Here is a 12,465-nt window from a genome sequence, read left to right on the forward strand (position 1 = left end):
CGAGGGAACGGACGGCTGCCTCCCCGCTGGGCCCAGATGGCGTGCCTCTCCTTTCTCCCCCGTCCCAAACTGGCGCTCCAAAGTCACCGCGCTTAGATGACCGCGTCCCGAAAAAAAAAAAGACAAAAGGTCGACTAAGTGGAGCGTGGCTTGAAATCGAGCCGGCAATCTCGTCCCCATCAAAAGTTCTTTTCAGCTATCGTCTGGAAAAGAAATGAGGCTTTTCCGCCGCTAGGTGGCTCTGCCATTCCGCTTGAAACGCGGCCGAGATCCCTCTAACCGTGATTAATGGCCCCATTCAAAGGTAAGTAGCTCAGAGGATAACATCTTTTACTGTAAGCCACGGAGCGGTGGCACGGGGAGTGCCCTTGCACCCATGGCGGCGGGAAGATGAGCTAAATAGCGCCGGGAAGACGAAAAGTAGCGTGCGACCGACCGTTTGCGAATGTGTCACTCTCGGTCCACATAAGCAGTGAGTAATTCAAGTGTGTTCATCAGTACAAGTGGGTCGTGTATATACATGCACACACAAATGGACGCATGGGGGTCATGGGTAAGATGTCACGAGGATGAGGTAGGAAGGGCGCCGCGCTCTCTGTTGATCGCACCTCGGCCAATGATTGTATCAAGTGTAGAGTGAGAGAGTGCTGTCGTTCACCCCCCCCCCCCCCCCCCGGGGGTGAGCGCGCCAGCTCTCCCACTCTCGGCAGGTGAGAACATATTCATCACGGGCCTGCCAAGCGTGGCGTCACCCTGACTGTTACTGCCAGACTGCATCACGTTTACGCTCGGCGTTGGCGGTGAGATTAATTTAGGTCAGGAGGGGCGATATTATGGGATATTATATTACGCGATGATGGGAAATGGCGCCGGGGTGAAATTTTAGGATGAAAGTAGGATGCGGGCGAACAGTTTTAAAAAAAAAATGAATTGATGTCAATTTTGGTCAGTTTTAATGTCAATTTTTGTCAGTTTTGATGTCAATTTTTTGTCAGTATTGATGTCAATTTTTGTCAGTTTTAATGTCAATTTTTGTCAGTTTTAATGTCAAATTTTGTCAGTTTTAATGTCATTTTTTGTCAGTTTAATGTCAATTTTTGTTAGTTTTAATGTCAATTTTTGTCAGTTTTAATGTCAATTTTCATGTCATTTTTAATGTCAAATTTCATGAATTGAGGTCAATTGCTCTCAATATTTCAGAATTTGTTAGCATTGTAAATTGTTTGTGTATAAAATGTGCATGCTAAATGTATGACTGTCATTCAGGGCGCTAAAATATTTTAATTACGGTTATTTTTCGGCTATAATTTTTTTACAATTTGGCTTTGAATAACAAATATTACATATTTTTTAATGATATATTTTACAATAGCCGCCTGTTAATCGCCATTTTCTTGTTATTATGTTTGTTCTTGGTCTCGAATGAAATAAAATTCCCTGACAGATGTTTTTGTCTTCAATGTCCAACTTTTTGGCTCATAGTCTGAAAAATACGGTATTTTAGCTATGATTTTTCATAAAGTCATATGCTTTTCAGCATTTGTGATCGAAAGACTGAATGGACATCGATTTCTATCAATGCCAGCGAAACATGATCAATCATTCCCACATCCGATTTCAACTTTGCAAAGCAGACATGACAGCAAGGCATTGTGGGTAGTCAAGACGCATTAGCACACTTACATTCCTTGGACATTCCGACTTCCAGGCACTTCTGAAGCCGACAGTACTGGCAGCGATTTCGGGTGACTTTGTTGATGATGCAGTTTTTCTCACGGTGACAAGTGTACACCATGTTTTTCTGGATGCTTCTCCGGAAGAAGCCCTGGTGGGGCGAAAACAGAGAGAGAAAAAAGAAAGAATTAGGGTCATCTGATGACAATTCCCTCACATCTTGCCATTGTTTTTTCCCCTTTTCACTGGGTTGCGACAAAAAGAGTCCCTGAAGATGTTTTATAAATATTCCAGTAAATAGGCCAAGCAAAGCGGCAGTTAAAAAAGCTGCCACTGCCAAAATGTCATCTAAAAGGTTTAATTCCCGGCGTAGATACTGACAATGAAGTTTATCTACGTGGAAAACGGCGAGAATTGAAGATCTGAACAGCTAATGAGACGTAAACATGTTCGCCGTGATCCGATTAGCGACGTTGACAACACAATTGGGTTCCTCTGCTACACTATGCGGTTTCCTTAAGGTGCCTGCTACTTCCTGCATTTTTATTACGGCTTAAAAATACTTCAATTTGGACTATTGAAAATATATACAGAGAAACCAGACCGCTGCACCTTGAGTGGAGAAGCACATTGTGTCATAACATGCCAGATGGCATTGGGATGATAGCAGATAATTGACAGCAAGAAGAGGCGGAGAAAGCCACAAAATGACGATTGGGTAATCGTTATCATACCCGCATAGAAAGGAGGAATGGAATGTCAAAAAATGAGAAATGGAGTTTTAAAAAAAAGTTATGAATATACTTCACCTCAGAAACTTTCACTTCTAGACTCGTATCCTAAAATCACAAAAAGCATCTGGGTTGTCGCTACTCATGGTTGTTGTTATTTTAAAAAGGGATAACCAAGCCTTTTTCATGAAAGTAGAAAGGCTGCAAGTCCACTAGAATTTCCTATTTACTGTATTTTCATTCCGGGAAAAGAACAGAATATAAATATTAGCACAGCATCTATTTACTTTAGGTGGAAATGGATGTTGTCATTTTGTATGTCAAACGCACCCAGTGGGTTATAAGTCATGCATGCGGCAAAACAAGCCCCAATAAAATCAATGTTCACCTCAGCGGTTGCATTATTGCCGTGTCAAAAAGATAAAAAGAGGTTAACGCAGATCAACTCCAACTGAGTGAGCCGCACTACCGATGCGAGCACACATGCAAAACAGGTCAATGTTGCTATTGATCGGCCGCAGTGGGACACTCGTTTTATTTTTTTGATTGGGGGGGGGGGCAAATTCAGTTCCCAGGGAGACCACCACCACCCCTGCACACCCGCACACTCCTGCCCTCATCACACAGCGGGATTACTAGCGTGGCTTGCCAACAGATGGCTGCTGGTTGGCCTAAACCCTCAAATTGCTTTTAACCGATGGACGTTTCTGGGATCCCGGCAGAGCGATTCAAGTGGTGAGCAATCAGGGAAAGCAATGGTGTCATTAAATATTTATTTCAAACAATCAATTCTTTAGATTTTGCCTCTGCGTCCATTTGGATTTTTCAATAGTGGGCTTTGCAATAGCAATTATGTAATCTTATTAACAAATGAGAAAGCTAGTTTACTTCAGAACTGAATATTATTATTAGAATGATCATTATTTTTACATTTGTAATTGATGTGGAGACTAAATGCTATGCTGTTGAAATATTATTTTTTTGTCATTCATATTTTTGAGTAATTGTTTGAACAAGAGTGGTTGAGCAACACATGTAGACAGATAATAATTACAGACATATAATCAGCATCGTATGCAAAGCGCAACTAGTCTTAAAGTGTTTTATTAAATAGTTTTCACTGGCTCTATTTATATTTTTACTGCCCCCAAATGGCATATTCGAAAGCAGGTGGTGGCGCATAATGTCTATTGAACCGAAAACAGTTAGATTTCTTCTATTTTCATGACTTAATATAAATGACAGATGGCCTATTCACTACAGCTTTTTTCCTTTAAAAAAAAAAATATATATTTTTGCTGATCATTCATTTTTGTGGGGAAGGACAATTTAAGATATTAAACACGACAACACTGAGGATTCCAAAACCTGGCTTAACCAAAACATTGAAATTTCCATCCTTTCAACCGAACACACTGTTTAAAGCTTTTTGATCATAGTGATTGTTTCTATGCGAGATAATGGCGCTCGTATTAAAGAGGTGGATTAAGTCGGGTAAATCCTCCACGGAAGGCCCAGGTGTCAAACGCATGACCCGCCCATGGTTTCTAATAAGAAAAAATATATTAAAAATACGCGCACAGTCAACGAAGCAACGTCGCAAAGCCGATTACAGGCGACGGCGTTCTTCCAACTGGCCGAGGAGTCGTTTCAATCTTCCTTGGGTCACCTAACCAACCTCTGTTCCGCTTTCCCGGAAGCCTTCCATCTGCTTTGCAACCCGTTGCCTCAAAAACGGAATAAAAAAATGGATAAAAAGCGGGTCAATCCTACCTACTCGTCCTTGGACAATGCGTCCAGAATTGAAGCTGCGCGTGGGTGGCGTTGTATTTGATCCAACGCTGCCCCGACCCTGACCCCGTGGTGACCGGGGGATTGACCTCGTCCCTCCCGACGGCGCTCGACTCAGGTGCCCTCTGACGGCAGGCACCGCCCTCCCCGGTTAATGGTTCCCGCCCCCTCGCCCTCCTTTTCTTTTAGGAGTCATTGCTTCCTGCGGCCCATAAGCCTCTTTTTGTATCCCCGCCTAATCCGCCCGGCGACAAGAGCCCTCGGCGGACCTGTCGGCCGCCCGGCGGCTTTGGAGGAGATGAGCGGGCGGGGGTTTGGCGCCCTCCGCCCCGACGCGCGTCGGCGAGGCTTCCCGCGCTCGTCTCCCACGCGGGGGAAGGAAAAAGCGGCGCGATGGCGGTTGGCCGGGTGGCGGGGAAGCCGAGGAATCCTCTCTTACGTGACTTTCACATTGTTGCCAGATTAACAGGGCTTCTCCGCCACCTACTGCGTTGTGCTCTTTTTACGCACTCGGGTGTCAAACGGCGAAAAGTCACACTTTAGGTATGCTAAAAATGGAAGGCGGCGAGTTGGAAGGCAGAGAAGAGAAGTCGTCTGGCATAAAAAGCAGAAGCTCTGGCTGCAGAACAGAAACGCGAGAGATCGAAACCATTGACTTGATTTATGATTCATAAAATTGAGAAAGGCAGAAAACAACCCAGACAATCTAATTGAATTACATTGAGAACAAATTAACAAGGGCTGCGTTGTTTAGACACGAGTAGACGGGGAGGGAAAATTTTCAAGAAAACACTAGGATTAAAAACACCATCCATTTAACCTCGTTTGATAGAAGCACCTTTAAAAAATGTTTTTTTTTTTTTGATGCAATAAGAGCGCAAAAACAAACCGGCTGCAAAACCCAAAGATTTTTGTTGACACAAATACTGCTCGACATACAAAGTTTGATTGAATTTAGGGTTTAGTTGTACTAATTGTCACAACATGGAGTGGCGTCTCATATTATTACATTTAAAACGCTGCTCCTTTAAAATGTTCCGAATTCAAATCTGTTCTTTTAATTCAGAGTGAAGTGAGCTTAGTCACTGCCACAGGGTACACGGTCGATTGGTCGCCGGTCTTTTGGTTGCCGCTCTTTTGGTCGCCCGGAAGGTTATTGATAATTAGCATTTAAATCGTTGCTGAAATTCCCTAAATACAAACTGCGAATGACTAATTAGTCATACTTAATGCCCTATTAATTATTAGGCTAAAGAAAAGCTCCAAATTTCTCTGACTTTTATTGTTTTTTTGTTGGAGAACTTGTTAAGACCCTGACTGACGTCGCTTCTTAAAGGGACAACGCATGTACATACAAACTCTTCTACAGTCACACGTCGGCTCAGTGAAACTGCTCATGGCCATTGTTGGCTTTTATTGATGCGTAGACCGTCTTGTTTTACCTTGTTTGGTCGCCGGTCTTTTGGTCGCCCGTTGTCACGGTCGGGGCAACCAAAAGACCGGCGACCAATCGACCGCACACGCTGCCACAGTACAGCGCTTAATGCATCTCCAATTTTGACTCGCAAATCAAAGCAAAACAAACATTCTAACCACAGCTCACACTCAAAATCCGCAAATCATTTGACTTCTGTGACCTTCCCGGGTTTGTATCGGCCCCCTGCTGGTAGAATATCCTGAACTAAGCCCCCTCCCCCTTTCCTTTTACAAAAAAGACAGCCCACTCCACAAGCCTTACTTCCAAAACTAACTAATAAATCAATTCATCATGCCAATTGCTTGCGGAAGCACACGCAGTACGATACGCTGGCACGCCAGCGGCCACGAAGACGGCAGTTTCCCCGCCGCACGCCGCTCTCCCCTGGAGACAAAACCATAAATATGAGGGTGTACGCATGCATATTTAATGTTCAAGTCTTAATATCTAAAGGGGAAGAGAAGTGCAATGGCGGTGGCAGTGGGAGTTAAACAACAAACGAGCCAGCTGTCTCCAAGTAAGACGGCTCGACACCCCCCCAACCCGAATAGCCCCCCCATCCTCCAACAGCATCCATCTCCCGTGCTGGTTGCAGCCCCCAGGAAATGCCTTTGTAGTTTGGCATGCGGCAGCAACGTCGAGGCGGCTCACCCCCAACTTACCCCAGTCTCAAATGAGACAACTATATACGTTCGCACGTAGCGCTGAATTATTGAATATGCTTTGCCAAGTCATCTCCTCTGTAGTCAGAGATACAGAAGGAGGCATCTTGAATTTTTCAAATTAGCACTGCGGATGCGCAGGGTGCAAAAAAATAAAGTTTTGGAGAAAATGATGCTCTCAAACAGGGGACGATTGCTAGAACGGAAATTCGATGTACGGTAATACCTCGACATAGAAGCAATTTGAGATATGGGTAAAATTTAATATTTATCTTGAGATACGAGACAAATTTTGATATATAGCAAGGGTGTCAGACTCGGGCTGCTTCGCGGGCCGCATTAACGTCAACTCGGTTTCATGTGGGCCGGACCATTTTAGATATAATATTTAGATTTTTTTTTTAATAAAGGGATTAAAAGAACTGGATTAAAAGCCCTGAATATTCAGTTTTATAGATCTAAAACTATGTTTATTTTAGCTTTTTAATATATATTTTTAGATTTTCAAAATGATTTTTGAACTAAAAACACAGAAAAAAATGATTAAAAATTACAATTATTAATTTAAAAGGGGGAAAATCAGGAAATTTAATATACATTTATACTTTTCATTTTAATTTGATCCTAAAACAAAAAGTCGGCACTCATCATTTACTTTCTCGGGCCGCACAAAATGATGCGGCGGGCCAGATTTGGCCCCTGGGCCGCCACTTTGACACCTGTGATATATCGTCAGTGCGAATGGCGGAGCTTGTTTGCTAATACGAGAGGAGTATCTACTACTTCTCGTTGGCAAGTGGTCGTGCGCTATCCTATTGCGAAGACATTTGTGTGCATCATTTTGGGAATATTTTGAAGGGAAGACAAAAGCAAACAACCCTCGATAGGTTGCATCTGAAAGCCAGGGTGGAGGCGGGGCTAATAGAGCTAACCCGGGAGAAGAAAGGTATCAAAATTTAAAATAAAATTAGTTTTAAGTTGAGTGTAAGGTTAGATTAAACATATTTTTGAGTGCGTCTGCATCGTAATCCAAGTTCATTTAAATTCGTTTATGTTATGTTACGAGCGCGTTGCCGTGCAAAAAGTCGAGTCGCGCATACGTACGTCAAACGGAGCGATTGCGCAGCCTGGCTCAATATTGGAAAAGTACTTTTTAAGGGATGATTCATGTCGTGACAAATTGCATGGATGTCATATCAGCACTGAAACGATTTGCGCCTTCGCCCGAGACGCTTGACCTTTACAGGCGTACAAACGCCATCTCGAGCAAATCGTCCGGACAGCCGCCGTGACGCGCCTTTAACACAGATCTATTTTTACCCGACTCAAAGAAGGTGCGAGAGTTGAGCATTTCTGTTGACAGTAAAAGCTAATGAAGTTTTTCTTTCAACTCAATGTCAACACTATCTGTAGGGCAGATCAAGAAAAAGAAAAAGAAACCCCGCCTCTTCGAATCCCCGTTGTATTTCCTCCGCCTCCCCCCAAATAATTACTGCATCGGTTCTGAGACCAATTTCGGGGCGAAAAACACTTTGATCACAGGCGGGGGAACGGCTAATTACTCAAATGGAGCGCCCAGCCCCGCCGTCTTTTTATCACACAATTGGCAGCGAGCGTCACGCTGCTGTGAGCGCCCGATGTTCCAAATATTTCTTTTTGTTTTCATTAGAAAAGCACAAGTTCACTGCTCATTTGACAAAGTCGTACATCGTAATGGGACAGAGTCAAGAGGTGCAGTCAACAAGTCCGGGTTTACTGTGAGAAAGGGTCCTTTATTTCCACCGCCCCCTCACATATGGCGCACTGGCCATGGTTTCCGTGGCGTCACTGGGTTCAATTGTGTATTCCCACTAGCTGATTTGCAATCCCGCTTCCTTGCCATCTCCCGCCACGCAGCCTGCGCCATCTTTGTGTCATTTTTGGTGAAAGTCTAGACGCTATTGAAACTAGCTTTATTTTTACGGTGTCTTTTTATCCCGTGGCTTTATAGACTTGGGCAGCGTTTGTTTGGAACCCAATTCACCTGGTACTTACATTACATCCGAGGCCACGGATCTGCTTTGCTCGTGTCTATATTTTTATGAACTCCAAGAAGTTAAGAAAAACAGTCAGTGCTGGAGAATCTTGAAATGGAACGTAAAAATGAAGGTCGGATTTCGCAGAGCCCCAAAGACAAAGACAAAACCGCACCACCACTGTCATATATTAAAAAACAACAACTGGGACGATACTGTTCAATATGCAGATGGCATCTTAGTTTACAAACAAAGCTCCTCGTCCACTGCAAGATTTTATACCAAAAAATTCCAACACATTAACAACAGCTGGCTCTAGAGGTGACTGTGTAGTTCCCTTCAAAAAGAGTCCTTTCAGCCAAAACACCTTCTGTGCACATACCTGGAACTCAATAGCAATTAACATACATGAACTTCCGTCTCTGAACCTCTTGGCCAATCATCTCAAAGCCTGGCTGTTAGACCAACAAAATTGCCATCACAACGCTGTCTAAAACTGTGCTACTTGTTAGTGTGTCATCGTTTATCTTCAACCTACACAAGGGACTAAAGATGGAAATTAGCCCTCGGCTACAATCTTACATATTTACATATATATGTTCGTTAACATGAATATAGATACATTCATGAATATGTGCTGTCCCTTATTAAATAAATCAAAGTCAAGTAATTGACTATTCCCCAACAAGGTGATGCTACCACAATGATTGCCCCATAAACATTTGATGTATTGTCATTAATCCAAACAAATCTGTGTCAGATTTAAACTATTTTCCAAAATTTCTGGTGAGTATTGTCATTAATCCAAACTATCTTATCTGCTTCAGATAGAAATGTGCAATATCTTAGACAGTGCAATATTTTAGAATTTACCTAGCCGGGATGCGACTTTTTATACTTTTATATTACTATTCATGTTTTTTTTTAACTGGGAAAACGCACTTTGCAGAGTATTTCCCCCGAAATTTCCAACAAACCTATTAACTGTCGCCGAATAATTGAACCGCAACCCCTCGAAGAGCCTTTTCCAAAGACTTGAACGTACAATTTGTAGCGAGACAAATACAAACCTAGCCGTCTTAGCCAATTCTGAGAAAAGTCTCAAACCCCCCAAAAAGTCTCACCTTGCAGCCTTCACAGGCGCTGACACCATAGTGGTACCCTGAGGACTTGTCCTGGCACACAAAGCAGGGCTTGTAGACGCGGGGCGGCGGGGGAGGCGAGGGTGGGCTTGGCACGATCTCCTCCGAGCTGGTACTCTGCGTCTCTATTGCTGCGAAGAGACAGAAAGAAACGTGAGTTGAAGTGTTTTAGCCAAAGGACGCCTCATCGATAAACGCTGACATTCCAGCGGCGACCCATGCGCGCACCTACAACACACACACACGGCTCAATCGTACGATTTGATGCGCGTGCATCATCAAAGAAATGGAGAGCCCAGCCTTTGCTGTTTTTTCTTCTCCCCCTCGGAGCCAAAAGTGATGTCTTGATGCGAGCAAGTGCGTCGCTGGCAGGGTTCAAAGAAAGTGCTTCCCTCTGATACATGGCCCGCGGTTGCTCTTTTATTTATCCTTATATAATCAAGCCTTTAAGCAGGGATGCTTAGCAACTCATTCCTCGACGTTAGGGATGAAGAGAAAAACTGCAAGCAAGGCTAATTGCAGCCCCGCCATCAGCAAAAGGGACTCAAAGGAGGTTGAATAGAAGGCTGATTCCCAACTAGGGTTATTCATCGGGAAATCAGGTATCTTTGTTTCGTCCGTGTGACGGGCACAAATTTCAAATGCGCTTCCATTCGATGCAGCAGAAGGTACATCATTGATCTCTTTTTCCACTTTTTTGTTCGGCGCTGACATTATTCTTATGTAAACCACGCGTATTGGCCCAAAAAAAGAGGCTGGGAAAAGCAGGGAATGAGGCTTTATAGCCAAACAGATAGATTTCCCTGTTGTCATCATGTTTTTATGTACTGGACTTTGGCCTTAATATCTTGCGAGGGTGCGTGCGTGCAGAACACGGATGTCAAATATTAAAAAAACGCGCATTCACCACACGCAAATAATGCCATAATCCCTGTTTCACATGGAACTGGGCCATGTTGTCGTCTATTTTCATTGACATGCCAATATGATTACATGGTGACACGTCACTAGTCTTTGTGTTTTTTTTTTTTTATCAACACCCCCCTTCTTATTACAGGATCTTTTCAGAGGGTCAAAGGGCAGGTTTGCATGACAGCAATATTAAGCAATAAAGCAATACTGGTATGTTGCTGTTGTTTTAAATCACGTTTACATAATCTTTTGGTGGGGCGAAAAATGCTTCACTCGTGTAAATATATAGTATAATATGTACTGTATACAGTAATCCCTCAAATATAGCGGCTTCACTACATCGCAGATTTTTTTCTAGGGGACATTTTTTTAAAATATTTTTTTGTAAGTTCATAAAACTGAAAATCCACGCTGAAACTCGCAAGCGGAAGCCACTCCCCTGAACTCAGCACTGAAGTAAAATATATTTTTTTCTAAATAGTGGTGATTTCGCAGTTTTTTGTCTAGTCTACCTTAACCGCGATAATCAAGGGATTATTGTATATTTTTTTGGCAACCTGTCTCAAGATTATTTTACGTGATGAAAGAAATAAGGCAACGTATTAAATTGAGCTCTCTTGATTGTGGTTTTCTTGACTTTGCTATTGTCGTCGCGAATTTGTTCTGAAGATTGTTTCGCTGGTCGAAATAAATATATAGTATAGCATTGTATATGGATTTTTTTTAGAAGCAAAAAGTCAATTTCAAATGGAAAAGCTGGCCGGGTTGAGTTAATACACTTTTAAACTCCGATCTTTTTAACCCGATTGAAAACTTGTATAATGTATAATGACAATAAAAGCATTCAATTCAATTCAATTCAATTGGGCCCGATTTCCGATCACAAGATCGTATCTAGTAAACAGCCTGTAAAATATACACGTGGCAAAAAATACCTCCCAGAATTTCCAACCGCAAAACAAACAAACGTGTGGAATTCCTCCACCGAATATTCATTGCGGTGGTCCATTGTATGCATCAGAATGCGCCTGGCCTGGCCTGGCCGGCATTATCAGCTCAACGCAGGAAGGATTTGGGAGGTGGACAAGCAGCTCTGTGGCAACTGGCAGATCCTGCGCAAAGAGCCCATCTATATTTAACAACGCGGGCGCAATCGGCGGCGGGCTTGCAGAAAAGGCTGGTCGCGTGACCATCTCGCATCGCGTGGATGCACGCGGTGGCCGCGTTTTGGAGCCCAGCTTCCCGCTTGTCGTACGTATTATCCGAGAGCGAGTCTCCGCTGGGCTGGCCGACCTCCGTGTCCACGCGGCAGATGGTGCACGCAGAGGAGATTATGTTGGACGCAACCAAAATAAACACTCCTTATGCCCAGATCTGTTTAAGGCTTTCTTAGAAGAAGACAATCTCGTCTGTTCAGCACCTTTGCAATGGTTTCTTTACCGTCATATGAATGGGAAGTAAGTTCTCGACCAATCAGGGTTGTTCCGGGAGTTTGTTTGTATTTGCAGAATGAAAGAGAAAGCAGCGTTAATGAAGTTAATGTGGCAGGAAATTCACCTGGCTTCAGAATGATCCGTATTATTAACATTCCCTTAAAAAAAGAAGCTATTTTAAAAACGCCAATGTGCTCACACCAGAATTAGCAGCACGCCGTTCATAGAAGTGAAGCAGAAAATGTGCCAAGAGTGCTGTATTCCAGATTAAAAACAAATGAGAATTTTTAGAGGCGAGGCGGAAGGAAGAAACGCCGTTCAAGTTCAATTCAAAGAGAAACGGGAATTGGATATATTTGGAAGCGAAAAAGGCAAAACAACAGACATAAAGAGTCCATCTTTGCCTTTAATTGCACTTGTGTGGGTGTCATCCGCCCCCCCCCCCCCCCCCCCCCCAGCGGTCATCACGCCGCGCCGCCGCTCCACCCGTGTCAAACAAATCCAATTCGCAACAGTGCACGCCTTACGTAACGTGGCATATTCTCTCATTAGCGAGCGGCCATTCGCGCTTTTGGATGCGTACTAATTACAGCGTGGCATTATTAGACTCAGAGGGGAGCATCTCATC

General features: G+C 43.4%; 1 protein-coding gene across 6 annotated transcripts in view; it reads right to left on the reverse strand.

Moving 5' to 3' along the window:
* raraa (retinoic acid receptor, alpha a) overlaps positions 1 to 12,465 on the reverse strand; it is a 152,382-nt gene that overhangs the window by 9,184 nt on the left and 130,733 nt on the right. For all 6 annotated transcript variants that reach the window (XM_077625036.1, XM_077625035.1, XM_077625034.1 and 3 more), the window contains 2 exons: positions 9,475 to 9,623; positions 1,684 to 1,825 (listed from right to left, as the gene is read on the reverse strand). In XM_077625036.1, coding sequence (XP_077481162.1) covers positions 1,684 to 1,825; positions 9,475 to 9,623 — 291 coding nt within the window. The remainder of the gene's footprint in view (positions 1 to 1,683; positions 1,826 to 9,474; positions 9,624 to 12,465) is intronic.

Source organism: Stigmatopora argus, chromosome 18, assembly GCF_051989625.1.
Source record: "Stigmatopora argus isolate UIUO_Sarg chromosome 18, RoL_Sarg_1.0, whole genome shotgun sequence".
Lineage (NCBI taxonomy): Eukaryota > Metazoa > Chordata > Actinopteri > Syngnathiformes > Syngnathidae > Stigmatopora > Stigmatopora argus.